Source organism: Mus pahari, chromosome 1 (assembly GCF_900095145.1).
Source record: "Mus pahari chromosome 1, PAHARI_EIJ_v1.1, whole genome shotgun sequence".
Classification (NCBI taxonomy): domain Eukaryota; kingdom Metazoa; phylum Chordata; class Mammalia; order Rodentia; family Muridae; genus Mus; species Mus pahari.
Window position 1 is genome coordinate 47278224 of NC_034590.1, and position 19515 is coordinate 47297738.

The 19515-nt window shown below is 37.6% G+C and overlaps 1 protein-coding gene across 7 annotated transcripts in view; it reads left to right on the plus strand.

The window, feature by feature from the left end:
* Akap13 (A-kinase anchoring protein 13) overlaps window positions 1-19515 on the plus strand; it is a 289605-nt gene that overhangs the window by 127603 nt on the left and 142487 nt on the right. For all 7 annotated transcript variants that reach the window (XM_029539287.1, XM_029539292.1, XM_029539294.1 and 4 more), the window contains exon 6: window positions 15219-15411. In XM_029539287.1, the coding sequence (XP_029395147.1) occupies window positions 15219-15411 (193 nt within the window). The remainder of the gene's footprint in view (window positions 1-15218; window positions 15412-19515) is intronic.

Here is a 19515-nt window from a genome sequence, read left to right on the forward strand (position 1 = left end):
TTGTTCTAGAATAGCCAGGGCTATGTAGAGAGACCCTGGATCAAAAACAAAAATGATTCAACTGTGTTACCAGAATAATAGTATATATTTTAAGATTCCAAAAAGAGATTTAAATGTTCTCATAATGGATAAGATAATGAGTATGTTAAGTGGGTTGATTTACACTGTATATACCTCTCAAAATAATCACACCATAAATATTCAGGGTTTTTGTTTTTTTTTAATGTCAGTTTTTTTAAGGCCCAAGTAAAGTTAAAAGGCAGAAGAGAAGTAACCTGAATTTTGGTCAACAGATGAATAAACAAAGTGTGTACATTAGAGAGGAATCAGGCAAATTAACTGGTCTATGGTAAGAGGTAGTAAGCCTGAAATGAGTGACAAATCTCTTAGCAGACTGTTCATTGCTCTTTCTGCTTGTGGAATCCCTGTGGGAATCTGAGGGTGGGATCTGTACTTCTTCAAATACAGCGAACTTACGGACATTCCCGAGGAAAGGGTTTGTTTTAGAAGACTCATTCATAAAAGTACCTTTTACTACTGAGCTGCAATCTTAGCTTTTTTGGGCATATATGTAGAATACTTACCAATGGGGGGCAGAAGCCAACACAGGGTGACTTCTTTTATTGTTCCACCTGAAAGGTTTTTGTTTTGTCCTGAAACAAGAGCATTGGTTGGTTAGTTAGTTGGTTTTAGCTAGACTGCCTGAGACGCACCCTGATTCTCTTGTCTCCACCCCCTATCACTAGGGCGACGGATCTAGTCTGCCATGCCTGACTTTTTATGTAGGTGCTAGAAATAGGAACTCAGATCTCTTGCTTGCACAAGTACATTACTGAAACATCTCTCAGCCAAAGCCTACCTCTTTCATCACCTCTGATCACTCTTCAGAAGAAGGGTTATGCACCTAAAAGAAAAAAACCAAACAACTAAATAGCTATTGACCTTCTAGTCTATGATGGTTATTATAATTGTCAGCTTGACAGAATCTCCTATTACCTGGGAGATGGGTTTCTGGGCATGTCTAGGTAAGATTATCTTGACTGAATTTATTGAGGTAGGAAGAACTGCCCACTGTAGGTGGCCCCATTCCCTGGCTGGGGTCTTAAACTGTGTAAGTGGAGAAACGGAGCTCTGTTTCCTGATTGTGAATATAATATGCTGGTTGATGCTTCTGCTTCCTTTACTTCCTGGCCAAGATGGGTTGAAGCCTGTAAGCCAGAATAAATCCTTATGTTGCTTTTTTCAGCTTTTTTTTTTTTTTTTTTTTAACAGCAACAGGAAAATAGATTGTAAAGGATTCTTTACAAATATATTCTGAACAAAAGTAAAGGTATAACAGAAATGACCACCAAGATAGTACCATTCCAAACATCCTTTCCTTAATGATGGACAATGGATGGCATGGGTGATGTTGTTTATAATTATATCACTCATAGAGGCTTAAGGGCACACGATGACCACATGACATCATTTTGTACTTGCAAATCATTTCACATTTCAGTTCAGTTCCCATAACGCAACTCATTCTTAATACAATTTTTGCATTCATTCAGTTTTACACCTTGAAATTTTTTAAATTATTTCTTAAAGATTTATTTTATGTTTATTAATATGTTTATATTTATTTAATTATGTTTATTATTTATTTATTTTATTAATGTTTTGCTTTTATGTATCTATGTGCAGTAACTACTTGCATACCTGGTGCCCCTGGAGTTGAGAAGAGGGCATCAGATTCCCCTGAAAATGGAGTTTTAAATGGTTGTAAGTTACCATGTGAATTTTGGGAACTGAACCTGGGTCCTCTGCCATCTCTTTAGACCTTGAGTTCTATACTTTTCTGGGATAATTCACTTGTAGATAGGAAAAAGTATACCCAAGTTCTTCATGTCATACATTCACACATAGCCTCCCAGTCATTATACACTGTCCAGTTTCTTTATGATAATGGACTTAAGTCACATCAGGACCATGAAGATGAGAAATTCTGCATGGAGATGATTCTATCCTTGTGCATCTTTCCCTTCATCTCCTCAGGGTTCAGCTTCAGAGTGAGGCCCTGGCTCTGCCTTGCTAGCTTGTAGCCACTGAGCCTTGCTGTCACTACAGAGTTAATACTAAGAGTACTTTTGTAAGTTTTCTTTTTCTTCTTCTGCTTCTTATTTATTTATTTATCTATCTATCTATCTATCTATCTATCTATCTATCTAATTTATTTATTTTTTTTTGCCCATGGCCATTAACTTTCACTTAGTATACTGACAAGGGAATGTTTATTGACTTGTTACTCTCATTTTGATCTTATTCTATTATTGAGTATATTTATGATCTGAAATTTTATCGTCACAAAAATGTTACCATTCTTGTGAGAAATCTTAGCCCCAGAGGAGTTCATGTAGTCCTGCTCTAGCTTCAGGTAGATCATAGTCATTTCTTCCAGTTTGCAGTTTCTACCAGGATCTCTCACGTGTTAGTGATGGATCGAGTAGGTACAGAACTCTGGCTGGCAGGTCTGAGGCTTACTGAATGCTGATAGGTGATGACTATAGGTGGTCTTGGAACAGTCTGAGGAAGAAAAGCTTGAACAAATTGTTGTCTCACACATCACAAAGCAGGAGTTTTAGAACCTGCATCCTTTGTACAGATGGTACTGAGAGCAAGGTAGCACCTAGGAGTGCAAGTCAGGGAGCCTTTTGGCCCCACCACTCTGGAGCATGTTACTTCGATTGCATTAAGCTGCTTTTCCTCTCTCAGTTTTGCTTGCTTCATCTGATAAAGGATAATAATGTCTTGTCATCCTCAAGTGATAGCTAGAGACCTACAGTATGTAGTGCAAAAATTATGGCTTAGTGGCCAGATTCTAGAGATTGTAGAATAAATAAAGGGGCATCAGTATTGGAGTTTGAAAAGATACTGTGTTGTGTGTTGATTGGTGAGAGGTGAAGAGCTTCAGCCTTAACTTCCTCACTTGCATACATGATTCCAAGCCACTCTTTAGGTCTTTGATAAATACAATTGTCCCACCTCTGTTGCTGCTCTTCCTCAGTCATGTGGTGGTTTGAACCAATTGAAATGTGTACAGATGCTTTGATAAACTACATGGTGATCTTGTGGAAAGTCTCATAAAATTGTGCATAAAAATGTCAGTAAACTTAAAGCCACTCCACTGTAAACTCAAATTCCAGTTGGTTGGGCTGCTGGGAATTCTTTTTTTGTAATATATATCATGCCTTTCTGAAAGTTAAAATTAGTAAATGGAAACATTTTCCGGAATATCACAGGTTGATTTAAAAATGACTTACAGTACCTCTGTCTTTAGAAGAAAAGAATTTCTTTTAAGATTGTCAACTCTCGAGTATTTACATAAAGAGCTGAGATATTTCAATTGCTATTAAGAGCCAGTTTATGAGTATTTATCTTCATAAGCGTTATCTGATTTTTAGAATTGATTCAACAAATAGTTATGTGTTGAATAGTTGTGTTGCAGTAGAATCCATAGTTAACACATTTCAGATATTATTTTAACCCTACAATGACCTTTCTGAAGTAAATGTTATTTATGATTTGTGGATGAAAAATGGTTGTTGAGACAACTAAAATAACTAGGATACATAAAAAGTGGTTTGACACAAACGGCAGTGGAAATACAAGGCCAACATTCTTCCCAGTGTAGAAATTTGACAGAGAAAGAAGAAATTCAGGGAGAGACTGCTAGAATGGAGAATCTAATAGTACTCAACTACAAAGGGTGGCCTGCTTTCCATTAGCCCCTGCCTCTGTGTGAAGGACATAAGATCCTCACTGTAATAACTTTACAGTTTTAATACTCATGGGGATATTTAAAGTATGATTGGTTACACTTAAGCTATTGTCTTAGATTTTGAGTCTCACTGTAATAACTTTACAGTTTTAACACTCATGGGGATATTTAAAGTATGATTGGTTACACTTAAAGCTATTGTCTTAGATTTTGAGTCTCATAAAAACCCAATGAGTGGGTAGAATAAATACTATTATCTCTTTCTTATAGTTGTAGAAACTGAGGCAAAGGAAATTAAGTCTCTTGCCCATTGTCACAGGCCCATAAAGTAACAAAGCTTAGCCTCAATTCTCCTGATGACATTTGTAAATGTGCAGGACATAGACCCAGCCTTCTAAGTAATGGGCACTCAGTCACAGGATAGTGTAGTAGGAAGTATAAATAGTTCTCAGGGGCGTTATGTTTGTGAGTTTTTGAATCTTGCTTTCAAGACTCTCACATGAAACTTGACTGCACATCTCACAGTAGAACACAGGACTATTGTGCAAGATGTGTTGTCAACACTGTGATTACCTTTTTAGGGTCCTCTTAAGAACTTGGTAAGTGAATCACAATAGCTTATCTGTTACAAAACAAGTTTGGAGCCTTTGCTTTTGCTTCAGAGGTGAAAGGATAAAATATATATGCAAATTTAGCTATAAAATAATAGCCAGAGAGAATGATCTGGAACACCTTGACATGCTGGCCTGACTTGTCAATAACAATCTTGTCTGTTATTCCTCTGATTCCTTCTCAGTCTGTGATCTGGGTCTTTGTGGTTTATAAAGATAGAATAGTAGAAGTAGATGGAGGTGAGAGACGGTGAAGATACTAGTATTTATCAAATGCAAATAGCCTCCTGCTTTGGAGCTTTTTATCTCTTCTCATTTAAAATAACTCAGCGAACATGAGGTGTAGTTCCTGCAGTATCTAAGTAGTTTGCCCAAGGCTATATTCACATGCCTGACTTTAAAAAAAAAAAAAGTATATTTGGTAGCAGTATCAGGTTTTTAATGAGTTAATTTAATTGCATATTTATAGATCTGGTTTGCAGTGTTTTTTTCTCATTAACAGCTTTAAGAATTTCTATGTTTTATTTTTAAGGTATTTAACCTAATCGCCTCAGGATTGCTTTATTTGGCAATGTGCAGGAAAATTGAAAAGTACATGTTTTTTCTGAAAATGGTGAACTTTTATAAACAGTAATTCCAGTTACCATATACTAGGCATTTTCAGTCTGTGTCTGTCTTTCTTTCCATCCATCCATCCATCCATCCATCCATCCATCCATCCTCTCTGCAATCATTTGGGGATGAAGACATTAGTCTTCATTGCACAAAGAAACAAATAACAATAAAGTGAGTAGTAGAACAAGGGTTTGTACAGCTCCAAAAGTTGAGCTTTCGCATTGCTTTAAGAATTCTAAACACAGGGTAATGGTAGCACACACCTTTAATCCCAGCACTTCGGAGGCAGAGGCAGGAAGATTTCTGAGTTTGAGGCCAGCCTGGTCTATAGAGTGAGTTCCAGGACAGCCAGGGCTACAGAGAGAAACCCTATCTTGACCCCCCACCACCACCACCACCAAAAAAAAAAAAAAAAAAAAAAAAAAAAAAAAAGGAATTCTAAACAAGATAGGTACCTAGGTGTTAGACCTTAACTAGACTCACAGGGCCTTTCTGAGCATCTTTTCTTTTCTCTTGGCTGTATGAGGTCAAGTGGCCTGAGCGAGTGTTCATTCTCTGTTGCTTTTTTTTTTTTAAATTTTTTTATTTTCTTTATTTACATTTCAAATGCTATCCCGTGTTGCTATGTAATGTTTAGGCTCAGAGTTTTCTCATTAGATTTGTGAAATTACAGAACTTCATTTATGCTATACTATATCGTGATTTGGCTTGGAATATTGGATTTAATAGGTACAGATCAGAAAATGAAGGATCACTTAGAAAAAAATTCACACATTTTTATTTTGCTAGTTTTAAAATTTCTTTAGAAGTGTGCCAATAGAAAATTTCACTTGCAGTTATTATAGCAGAAGTAGAACTGATCTAAAGTGAAGAAAACAAAAATAGATGAGTTGATTGATCCTTACCTGGGAGGAAAATAGCTCATGAAATATCATCCAAGGATTTATACTCTGTTAATGATTTACAGAGAAAGGAGAGATATTTCCTCGGTGGTATAGCAAATGGAGTGTTACCATGCTCCTGTAAACTACTTTTACCCATGTAAACACCTCTAATGAAACTTACACACACACACACACACACACACACACACACACACACACGTAGAAACAAAACTAGTTGGGAAGAGAAAGGGAATTAGTGGGAGATTTTGAGGCAGGACAAGAGAGATGAATGCGTGGTGAATATTATCAAAATGCATTATATACACATGAAAATGTCATGAAATATATATAATTAGTATATGCTAACAAGACATTCATAAAAATAGTTGTATTGAATAGCCATTTTGCAAAAAAAAAAAAATTGGCTCAAATTGAGTATCAGTAGCATGGAATGAAGTTGTATGATTTAAGAAATGAAATATTATTCTGTACATTTACTGCAGTTTAGTAGTTAGACTTTTGCCAGCTTGATCTTAAAGTGGAAGGACTTCTCCATATTATCATGCATTAGATCATCCTTCAGTTACTTAACTGTGAATGTGTTTTTTCATATCAATGTGTTATTTTATATCAATAATATCTATAATTAGTTGGATTATAAACAATTGAGATATGAAAGTTTTTAGTGACATTTTCTTGAAAGCATTTGTGTTAACATTCTTACTTAAACCAGTTACAAAACTCCTTTAGCTGCCTAAGTTGGCTGGCATTGTATAACAATCATCTTGACAAGGTTGTGTTTAAATGTTTAGTGTCCACAGACACAGAGAAGGATTTGTGTTCCTTAAGAACTTTAATTAAGGTTCTGTTTTGATACTAGTTAGTGAAGTTAATGAGTTAGGTGCCTAACTTTTTCACCAGACACATTTCTTGCTTATGTTTTATTTGTGGATTAGGGATGGTTTATCCTAGTTAACATTTTCTTTTCTAAAAAATCTGGAGATGGCAGTGTGGTTATTCTTTTCATCTTTTCTATAAAACACAATTTATAAAAGAACATTCTATTTAATGCCAAATGGCTTAAATAGAATGAAATAACTATAATTTTAGAATTCTTTTACAGTGTTTTCATTTTTAGCTTAATTTTATTTATTGAATATACTATATTCCTGTCTATATTGGTATGTGTTGGTGTACATGCCTATGTATACACATTAGAGGCCTGAATTTGACTCCTAGCTAAGTTCTCTACCTTATTTTTTGAGACAGTATCTCACTGAACCAGGAAATTCTCAGTTGGCAGATTGGCTTACCAGTGAGGTTCCAGGATCTTCCTGATCCTGATCCAGACCCCGCCCCCAGCTCTGTGGTTACTGGTTCTTGCCCCACCCTGGCTCTTCCTTTGGGGCTGGAGAGCTGAACAAATTAGTCCGTGCTTGCCCGGTAGCCATGTGCCCCTCTGAGCATCTCCCAGTACACTTAGACCTTTGGAATGTTAATAAGTGCTATTTTGAAAATTTATAAAAATCCAATATTTATAATTCTTGCTTATACCTTTATATTTTTATAGACATTTGGCTTAAGAAAATAAAATGTTCTTCCTAAGTTATCTAGTACTAGTATATTTTCTCCATACTAATACTGTAAAACTAGTTGTCTTGGTCTTAGGAAAATTGGTAGTAGTTATGCAATTAACAATTTTTATAATCACTGATTGTTGTAGGACTTGTTTTATATTAAATGAATATTTTATGCTGTAGCCAGTAGAACTTGTGTATTAAAAAGCATGTAAGAAGGTTTGTATTTTCCATGATCTAGGGAGAGCTTGGGGAGCGCTGCTCACTTCCTCTTTCAGAAGAGTGCCTTCACTGAGAGGTGGTGGAACGTCTCCATTTATTTGATCATTGGCCACTTAAGCTTTGAATAGACAGACATATGGTGCTAATGATAGACAGCACTTGCTCAAATCATGTGTCTTCTTGGCTTTTCTTTTCCTTTGTATTTCTCCTGTGCTGGTTACTTAGGGGACAGAAACAATTCTGTCTCCTGCTATAGTTTGGATAGGGTTTTGGGCTCATGTGTTGATCCTCAGTATAGTGGTCGTAGAAGGTGAAACACATTAGATGGCCCTAAAGTCTAAGAAGACCACACTTGGAAGAGATGAAAGCCTTTCTTGTAACCAAAACTGGTTATAACAGTTTAAACCTAACCCCCAAGCCATTCTTTGGCTTTTACCTAAGTAATATGACCTGTTTCCATACATGGCTCTGGAATTCAGTGCCATCTACCATGAGTTGATACCACCAAGGAGGAGAGTCTTTCAGAGCCTATGCTGTTACCTTAACTTTTAGCCTCTAAACTATTCTAACAGACCTCTTTTCACCCTAATGTATTTCCTTATAGTATGAACAAGGGACCAATACATCCCCCACTTCAACCCAAAGAACAGAAGAGGAAAGCCAATAAAATTCCTAGTGAATCTGCATATATGTGAACACTTATCTGACAATACCTAGCTAGGATGACTGTTTCGTTTTGAGCAAAATGACTCTTTTCCCCTTGGTCTAGTTGTTGCTCATCTGGAATTTAGACTTTCCAGCTCCATTTCAGTGGCGTTGTGGTTGATTTTGTAAGCCCCATCGAGGTTTGGCAATGTTATAGTGATGTGGTTTCATGAAAGGTATTGCAGGAGCTCTCAAATAAGGAACCAGCTCTTGCAGTTCCTTGTCAAAAGTAGGCTCAGGGTAGAACACCCCTCTTGAGAGGGTTGGCCCGAGTGTTTTTATCTTTTCTTAAAGTGATAGTACCAGAACCCAAATAGGATGGGCTTGAGATATTCATGGTGTTTGGGCAGACAAGTGTAAGTATCAGCTTTCAAAATGATGTATTATTAGTTTTCCCTGCTGCTCTTCACTAGCGTTTTGTTGTAATTGAACAAGAAGTAGCTTTGGACTTCTCCTGAATGACTAGTGTTACTATGCCTGGAAAGTCTGTTTCTTTGTAGTTAATTTGTTGAAGGTTTATGTGTATGTTAGCATTAAGCCTGATTTTTTTTTTTTTTTGAAGTTGCAAGGTTAAAACAGGAGAGAGCTAAATTATTGACTGTTGTGTAGCAGCTAAGATTACTTGGTATTAGTTGAAGTCTACTGTAGGGATATTGAATTTTGTTGAATTGCATATGTAAACGACTAGATTGGGTACAGTTATAGACTCCGTTTGGATGCTATAACCAGATCTCTAGAGAACGACTTCTAATTTATATTATTCCAGAATTGAAAAATGTGCTGTGGATCCTGTAAAATTTGTGATAAAAGTACCTAATAAGCCTGATAGACTTCTGTTACATATTATATTAAATTTTTGTTATGTATGGATGTTGCCATAATTTGAAACTATTACAGTGGTAGTTAATGTTGGAAAGTAAGAAGAGGCACAGAGTTTTAGAAATGAGTCTGTATACAGTCTCTGAGCTTTTGATTTACAATATAAAAAAAGAGATAGGATACAGGTACAGTGCATTTATAAATACAATGCCATGTTCTTTGGTGTTATCTTTTCAACAAGATTTGGGAGTTTATCCATAATACAAAAAGACCAGTATGAACATTTGATACAAATACTATATTATAACTTACTACATTTTCAAATACAGAAAAATAGCACTGGCTTCTTGTGTTGACCCAGCCCTTTTTTGTTTGAAAAGACATATTTGGATTTCATAGCAAGTCAACATTTTAATAACTATCTTCTGGAGCTTTGTAAACACATTTTCTTTTAGAGTATATATGCTTTTAAAACTTAAAATTTAGGCATTCATAATGCCTCATTTACCATTTTAAAATATAATCTAAAGAAACATTTCCTTAGCTATACAAATAATATCATGAATTCAAAAAAAACTACCAAATTAAGCAAATACTTTGCAGGAAACAAACAAACAAATAAATAAATAAAAATCTGTTTATACACAGTAGCTCTGTGAAACTAGAATTTATTTACATTTCATTATATAAAGAATATTGGTATTATAACTTGGAAGATTAAATGTGTTTTTTTGTTGTTGTTGTGGTTCTTGAAAACTAGATAATCCTTTGCAACTGCATTGTGTTTATTTTGAGCTATAAATTGCTTCCAGCATTTCACATTGGTTCAAGGGAATCATCTTAGTAAATTACAGAAGCCCATAGTAACATGGCTATTAAAGTTGATTTTTGGATCCCTTTGATATAATAATAAATAATAATAGTCACCAATAAGAACTAATTGTGAACTGGGCTTTTAAAACCTCCTGAATCCTATTCAATTAAATTTTCAGCTTGCTCAGGCCTAAGTGAAGTATCTATTTGATGGGGTAATGAAATCTTTTCCCACCAGTCTCTAGCTGATCAAATGCTGTTTAGAGTTTTTCCTTTGTAATCAATTGGAAAGGCAAAAAGTTTTGATTCTTTATCATAGAGAAATTTGCTCCCTTTTCACTTAATCTGTTGTACAGTGCTGTTATTGGGGAGAATAATGTTAAATGTTGCTGCAAAAGCAGATTAGAGGAAAGATGAAAATCATACTAGTTTATGAAAATTTTTTCTTTATTGTGACTTAAGTTATTAGTCAAACTGATAGATGAAGTAAATATATTTCAGTAGTAAATTCTGAAAAACTAAGTCAAAGCAGTAGGCTTTCTAAAAATATATGAGGTCCCTAGAAAGTTACTGGTTTGTTTAAAGGTTTTGTTTTGAACTTCAGTGACTTAGTATATTGCTAAGTGAACTGAAGGTTGAGGGTCCAGTCAGACTAATAACCAGAATTGTCTTTTTCAAGTGAAGAAAGTAGTTTATAGAATAATACCTTTATTGCCATTTAAAGATACTGATTTCTTTAACGAGTTGGGTTTTTTTTTTATTTTCTTTTTTATTGGTTACTATATTTATTTACATTTCAAATGTTATCTCCCTTCCCAGTTTTCCCTCCACAATCCTCCTATCCTTTCCCCTTCCCCCCTCCCCTCACCCTCCATGAGGGTGCTCCCCACCCACTCACCCACCCACTCCTGCCTCAACACCCTAGCATTCCCCTACTCTTAGTCATTGAGCCTCCACAGGACCAAGGGGCTCCCCTTCCATTGATGCCATACAAAGCAATCCTCTGCTACATATCCAGCTGGAGCCATGAGTCCCCCCATGTGTATTCTTTGGTTGGTGGTTTAGTGCCTGGGAGCCTTGGGGGCTCTGGCTGGTTGATATTGTTCTTCCTATGGGGTTGCAAACCCTTTCAGCGTCTACAGTCTTACCCTAACTCCTCCGTTGGGGCCCCCACACTCAGTCGAATGTTTGGCTGCAAACATCCGCCTCTGTATTGGTCAGGATCTGGCAGAGACCCTCAAGGGACAGCTATACCAGGCTCCTGTCAGCAAGCTCTTCTTGGCATCAGCAATAATGTCTGGGTTTGGTGTCTGTAGATGGGATGGACCCCTAGGTGGGGCAGTCTCTGGATGGACTTTCCTTCAGACTGCTCCACTCTTTGTCCCTGTGTTTCCTTTGACAGGAGGAATTCTGAATTGTTATTTTTGAGATGGGTGGGTGGCACCATCCCTCAACCCGGGGGGCCATGCCTATCCACTGGATATTGTCTCTATAGGTTCTGTCTCGCTTTTGTTGGGTATTTCAGCTAATGTCTTCTCTGTTGGGTTCTGGGAACCCCTTGGGTCCCTGGCCTCTGAAACTTTCCAGTGGCTACCCCCAGTTCCCTCTCCCCCACTGCTACACACCTTCCTTCAAATTTCTGATCTTTTGTACTTCTCTTCCATCTCCTCCATATCTCAACCGGCCCACCTTTTCCCCTCCCCCTCTTCTTCTCCCCATCCCTCTCTCCTTCTACCTCCTGAGATGATTCTTCCCCCTTCTGAGTAGGACTGTAGTATCCAACCTTTGGTATGGTCTTCCTTCAAATGGTCTTGGGTTTCAAATGATCTGCGTGTTGTGTTGTATTGTATTCCAAGTTTTTGCTTTTTTTTTTTTTTGCTAATATCCACTTATCAGTGAGTGCATATCTGAGATTCCACCTCACACCAGTTAGAATGGCTAAGATCAAAAACTCAGGTAACAGCAGATGCTGGCAAGGATGTGGATAAAGAGAAATACTCCTCCATTGCTGGTGGGATTGCAAGCTGGTACAAGCACTCTGGATATCAGTCTGGTGGTTCCTCAGAAAATTGGAGAGTTCTACCTGAGGACCCAGCTATACCACTCCTGGGCATATACCCAAAAAGATGCTCCACCATATAAAAAGTACACATGCTGGATACTATGTTCATAGTACCCTTCATTATAATAGCCAGAAGCTGGAAACAACACAAATGTCCTTGAACAGAGGAGTGGATACAGAAAATGTGGTACATTTACACAATGGAGTACTGCTCAACTATTAAAAACAATGACTTCATGAAATTCGCAGGCAAATGGATGGATCTAGAAAATATCATCCTGAGTGAGGTAACCCAGTCACAAAAGAACACACATGGTATGCTATAATCTCAGCATTAGACAAACCAAAGTAGAAAGATTATGAGTTCTGGCCCAGCCTGAGGGTCATATTGTAATCTAAGAACAATGGGGTAAATTGCATTAAGAAAACTTTGTATCTATTACAGTTTATCTCCATCTTTTACTAGCAACTCAATAATCTCTTAAGTAAATTTCTCCCATTGGGTTGTTAGTGTCTTCAAGTTTCTTATACTGCTTCTGGTTTTTAAATCATGAGTACTTAACACATTGGGCCATTTGGAGAATTTTTTTATTTTTAAGGTTATCTGTCCACCCACCCCAGAAGCAAAGTAATTCTTACTTTTTTTTTTTCCTTTGTAGTAGAATCTTAACAAATATCTGAGCACCTATAGTGTGCCAAGGGAGTGTATAGTAAACAGTGGAAACATGTTGTTCAGAAGACACACCTTTGTCCCCAGGTGAGGTTAAAGATGAGTAACTAAACCACAGTGGTCATGCTGAGCTCAGAATGTTTTCCAGAGCCATGTTAGAAACCACACACAGTTTGGTGCTCATGAGAATGTTTGAAAACAATATAAATTTGTTTAACAAGAAGTTTGAAAGTTTAAAGGCTTTTTCAGAGTCAGTTTGAAGACGACAATTTAAGACAGTTAATACTGTCTGGTGTAGTCATAAAATGATGTCTCTACTGCATAAGTACCAGTTGATAATAAAATACCTTTTGCTTTCATCACAGTGGAAGTTTTCTCACCATGATCTAAGAAGGGAGTTGAGGAGGAGGAAGTGGCGGAGATCTCTGTAGAGCTTTCTGTACTATTAAGTTCCTTTATCTGCAGGTCTCCATGTCACTCGGGTTTTTTATAAAAAGATCTTTACCAGGACATCCTGATTCACCAACTAAAAGAAACAAAATTTCTCTAGTGTGTTTGTAGGTATCCTTTTGTGTCCTGCCAGACTCGGTTTAGTTACAATAAAATCATTGCATATAGCTTTAAAAGTAAACTTTAGGTAACCAGGCACAAGTTAAGGCTAAGGGACAACTTAATCACTAATGGTAGCTATAGGAAAGGTTCTACTTAAAGCCATGCAGAGTAGATCCTCTGCAGATGCAGAGTACACTAAACAAAGAAAGTAACTTTAAAATGAAAACTGAGGTGATTTTATATATAAAGAAGGTCCATGCTTTGAGAATGGTAGAATGTGTGGGCAGACCTTAGTAAAGGCAGGAGGGGGGAGTAGCAGGCAACACAAGCTGCACCTTCCCTGTGCTTAGCCCTTGATGTTCATTTTATCCATTTCTTGAAATAGTGATTGAACTGTCATATCCCTATGTACAGATTATAGAAGTAAGTTCTAGAAAAATTAGAACACTTTATGGTATATAGGCAAGAAATTCAATACTTGGATTTAAATCCAGAAATCTCAGCTCTGTTCACTATACATTGTATCTGACTGACAAAAAAAAAAGGACACAATACCTAGGTTCAGAGCTTCCAAGAAGTGCATCCAAAAACATAAGAGGCTCCTTGGCTTGAAATGTGTGACAAAATATATACAGTGAGAATATGACAGTGTGTGATACACTGCATGCTTCATCCCTGTTCATCTTAAACCCTTAAATCCCTTCATACAGCCCATGTGCGGGGTACATTGCCTGGGCGGACCTTGTGAGGAAAGGTCAAGTTAAAAGTTCTGTGAGCTGTGTAGAAGAAGCCCACTTGGCTTGAAACAAACCGAGTTGCATATAATAAACATAATAACAGAACATTGATGAGAGACCTCGTGACTTCTTTCTGTGGTCACTTGTTTTCAAATGTTTTGAAGTAAGCCTGTTCTCCTTACTAAACCTGAAGTTTCCTACATTTATCAGAAAAATAATTTCATGTTTTTACTCTTAGGCCAGAAGTTATTCGTGTCTGTACTCATATGAACTTTATTTGTATACCACATATGTTTATGAGTTGAGCAAAGTTGAGTTTTATTTTTGGTGATTTGTTTGGTACTTCAGATCAAACCCAGGGTCTTGCAAATGGTAGCCAAGTGTTCTACCGCTGAACCACATAACCAGCTTTTGGTTTCTAAATTAAAAAAAAAAAAATTACTGTAAAGTTTCTAGAACCAGAGCTTCATTTAAAACAGGATTTGTGTTGATGAGTCTAGTATATTTAACATTGCGGGGTTTTCCTTCTGTAGTTGACTTCAAGAAGTTTGGAAGTGTTTCTTCTATTGTTTCAGGGGAGTATTTTATAGGAATTGAGTAGCTGACTCTTCCCTTCTAGTAGAACTGAATTGTGTTAGCATGTAGTGTAACCTGTTTATAATCCAGGCTTTTTGTTGTTGTTGTTTTTTCGAGACAGGTTTTCTCTGTGTAGCCCTGGCTGTCCTGGAACTCACTTTGTAGACCAGGCTGGCCTCAAACTCAGAAACTGGCCTACCACTGCCTCCTGAGTGCTGGGATTAAAGGCGTGCGCCACCACGCTCAGCTTATAATCCAGTCTTAATGGCTCTTTCTACTATTGAAAACCAGGGTAAAGCCATCATTCTTGTAGTTCATTATTTGATTATTACCATAATATTAGCTATTTAAAGATTCCAGACTTCCCTGTCTTGATCAAAACAAAATCCTTAGGGAATGGTCTTTTAGGTTTTACTTAAGCCATTTCTGTTCTCTTGCAAAGAGGGACAAGAAGGTAGAGATGCCTGTCAGATCCTTGAATCATTGGAGCTGCATAAACCCATTTTCTGTTCTGAAGGCTCAGAGAGCAATAAGAAATATTACATCGTTCTTAGAAGATTAAATCTATGTCTGGTAGTAGAATTGATAGATTAACAAAAGATTGCTTGCTTGCAGGGAAAATGCTGGTGAACCAGATTCCTGGAGCAGTTTATCCTATGAAATCCCTTATGGCGACTGTTCAGTGAGGCATCATCGAGAATTGGACATCTATACGTTGACTTCTGAATCTGAATCACATCGTGAACCCCATGGAGACAGTTGTACTGGACATATTTCTAAACTTATGAATATCCAACAGCAGCTAATGGTAAGGAAAAGTTTTCATTTTTAGTTAGATGTCTGTCTGTGCCCCTCACCCAGTAGGTCTTGCTATAATTAGGATGTAAATTATAAAGCATTGTTATTATACAGTGTTGCTGTTGGTTAGTATTTTGTCAACTTGACACAAGCCAAGAGTCATTTTGCAAAAGGGAACCTCACTTGAGAAACAACTGAATCAAATTGTAAAGGCTCAACACTGGGCAGGTAGCCTAGGGTTGTATATGAAAGCTGAGCAAGCTGTTGGGTACAACCGCTGGCTTTCCCACCCATGCCTGAGTAACGATTCAGAGGCATCTCTGAATCAAAAAAACACACACACAAAAAAAACAAAAAAAGCCTGAGCCATAAACTAGGCCTGTCCCCACTAGCTTGTAGCTTACATTAACCCATTTATACCATACTATGTCTGCCACATGGCTAGTTACCTCTCTTTCATACGTCCAGCTTCAGTGCAGACAGGGAATCTTCCCGCCTTCACTATTTCCCAGAGTTCCTCTCAGTCTCTGCCTGATGTCCCACCTTGTAATCCTGCCTCAGCTTATTTGGCCATCAGCTATTTATTGACAGGTGATGCTCCCACACAAGAGATTATCCCTACAGTGGGAAACAAGTCAGTAAGGAGTGTTCACTATGGTCAGTCAGCTCTTTCCTCCAGCTTCTTACTTGACTTTCTGCCCTGACTCTCTGCAGTGATGGAAAAATCCCTGAGAGTTGTAAAATGTAATAAACCCTTTCCTTCCCAAGTTGGCTTTGGTCATGGTGTTTATAACAGCACAGAAAACAAACTAAGATAGTGGCCACTTAAGAAAAAGACCTAACTTTAGGGTTGTAGCAGCAGAGGGCTGATACTTAATTTTGTTTTTACTCAGAGAAGGCTTTGTCTCCTTGATGTCCTCCATCCCCACTGGCTCTTAGAATCTTCTACCTCCTCTTCCCCAGGGTTTCCTGAGCTCTGAGGGGAGGGATTTGATGGAGAAGAGAGTGTTCCAAGGTCCCACACTCTGCACTTTTTTCTGTCGTGGGTCTCCGTTTCTGTTCCCACCTGCGGCACTGCAGCTTCTCTGATGATGGCTGAGCAGACACTGATATAGAAGTACAACAGAATGTTGTTAGGAATCATTTTATTGCTACATTCCTTTAGCAAAGGAGGAGTATTTGATTGTCCTCTATGCCCATGGTCTATCTAGTCTCAAGCTCTTGGCCACTGAGCAGTGTCCAGCGTAGGTTCTATGTCGTGAATGGCCTTTAAATCCATTTAGGTAGTAGTCAATTGCTCCCACAACTTTTATGCCACTACTGGGCCAGTATATCTTGCATATAGGTCACAACTGTAGATCAAAGGGTTTGTAACTGAATATGAACTGGAAGATACAGTGGTGCCGTGTACAGGGACTGCACAGGTCTAAGCCAGATGGGACCCCAGCACTGAAAGGGAAATTGGACATGAGCGCCCAGCCCTACTAACCCAGATGCTATCTATTGCCAATTGGTAACTGCTCACAAAGCAAAAATTAGTTTTCTAATAGAGTCTCCCTGGTTATACAAACCACACTTAGGGACAGGCCCCAGGCCCCAGGCCCAGCAGTAAGTACGTGGCCAACACAAAACAAACTCTCAATTTTTGTTTAGGCTTTTTTTTTTTTTTAATTTATAGGTCCTTTCCTTTTATTTCATGATTTCCGATTTTGTATTTTTAGGGGACTTGTATGTGTGCAAATGTTTGTGTTTTGTATCTCCATGTTTCCAGTTCTTTTTTTTTCTTGGCTTTTTTCGGTTTTCTCTTATACTTTGTTTGTTTGTTTTTATCCTATTTTATTTTATATATTTTGTTTTAGTTGTGTGTTTGCTTTCTAATGAAAGACAGAATGAAAGCATGTGGACTTGTGGATTTGGGAGAAGGGAAACTATGATCAGAATATATCGTATAAAAAAATCTATTTTCAGTGTGTGTGTGCATGTGTGTGTCTGTATGTGTGTATGCATGTATAAACACACATACACGCATGGCCTTGTTATTGGGCATGTATATGGAAGTCAGAAAACAGCTCTTAGGAGAAGTCAGTTCTCCCTTTGTTATAGGTTTGGGGATCAAAATCAGGTCCTCAGGCTTGCATGGCAAGTGCTTTTACTCAGAGAGCCACCGTCTTGCTAGCCTGGAGGACTGGGATCTTTAGACTAAATTCTTAACACATTTCTGAAGTAATAAAAGGTACTCAGAGGCACTGTAGATGTACAAATGTGTAGCAAGTGGAACAAAATTTTCCTGTTGTGAAAAGAAATGTATTTTTTACAGTGTTTTAGAACAAAGAAGGCCAGAGTTTCTAGAGTGTTGCTAATGACCAAGAAGAGAACTCCTTAGGAAAACCTTTTCACTGCTGTCCAGTGAATGATGATAGAGCTGCTGTATTTACGTGGATTGTTGACAGTTAAAAAGACCATCTGAAAACTAAGGATTTTATAATCCACTCAAGCACTGAAGATAAAATGGTTGCCAGACATAAGATCATTACAGACTCTTAGTAGCATTTATTGTGGATGGTATGGATGTCACATGGGTGGATCTGTAGCATCTGAGAAGCTAATCTTAGATCATTTTTCCACCCAGTTTATTTCAGAGCTAATTTGATTTGGAACCAGCCTGATAATTTTTTTTTTTTTTTGAGGTCATCTAGGGTCAGCTCAATACCAGAGGCATTATTTTTGAGACAAGCAAGTCAAACGAATTCTTCACTATGATGATATGAAACGGTTTAGTCTGTCTGGCTTTCCTTTTTGGAATATTTTTATGTTTTTGTTTATTGTTGTTCTGCTTTTCATGAATGCTTGTGCATCATGTGCATGCATTGTATGTGTATATGTGTCTGTGTGTATCATGTGCATACAGTACACTCAGAGGTCAAAAGAAGGCATCATATCCCCTGGAACTGGAGTTTCAGATGGTTATGAGCCATCATGTGAGTCCTGGGAGAGGAGAGCCTGTGTCCTCTGGAAGAGCAGCCAGTGTTCTTAACCACTGTGCCATCTTTCCAGCCTTCTTCTGCCTTTCTGAATGATATCTGTTTCCAGCCTGTCATTTTTGTATAAATGGACTGTTTGGAAATTACCTTTTCCTCTCTGATTTAATGGATGGTCATCTAACTGAGGGAACTCAGCTTGCCCATTTCAGCGTTGTTTCTCCCATTCTTGAAACAGCACTGCCTACCTACTTCCCTGGTCTGCAGTGCTTACTCTTGATTAAGGGTATTGATTTGCTGCCCTAACTTTTAGGAGTGTACTCTTCTGGGGTACAGCATACATGTGTTTAGTGAGAATCTGGTTTTTAGTACACTCTAACAAAAGGACTTTAGCAAGGATAGCAGACTATACTCTTCTTTGCAAACTTTATGGTACCTTTAATTAGTAGGAACAATCTGATGATATAGTATATTTACAGATTAAACAGATAAGTGAGACATGCTAATGACTGTATTTAAAGGTATTGTAAAGGACAAGAAATGGAGAACAGATATTTTAAAATAATTATGTACCAAATAAATAGCACTATATCTGAATTTTGATATTATAAATTCACTAAAGGTGCAGTTCTATTTGTTTGGTTTTATTTTCCTGAGCCTTGTCTGTATGTCTATGATATTTTTATATTATTTATTTTTAAGACTTAATTTTGTGTGTGTGTGCGCACATGTGTGCATACATCCCACCCCATGCATATGTGTTGTCGGGGAGTATGTGCAGATAAATGCAAACAGGAAGGTATCCAATTCCCTGCAGCTAGAATTAGAAGTGTTTGTAAGCTGCCTGATTTAGGGTGCTGAAAATAGAAGTCTCAGGCCCTCTGCAAGAGAAGTATGCATTCTTCAGCAGAGCTAGCTCCTCGGTCTTTGTTTTCCTTAATTAATAACTTCTGACCAACTGTAAATTTTATTTAGTTTTTTCATTTTCTCTCTCTCTCTCTCTCTCTCTCTCTCTCTCTCTCTCTCTCTCTCTCACACACACACACACACACACACACACACACANCTCTCTCTCTCTCTCTCTCTCTCTCTCTCTCTCTCTCTCTCTCTCTCACACACACACACACACACACACA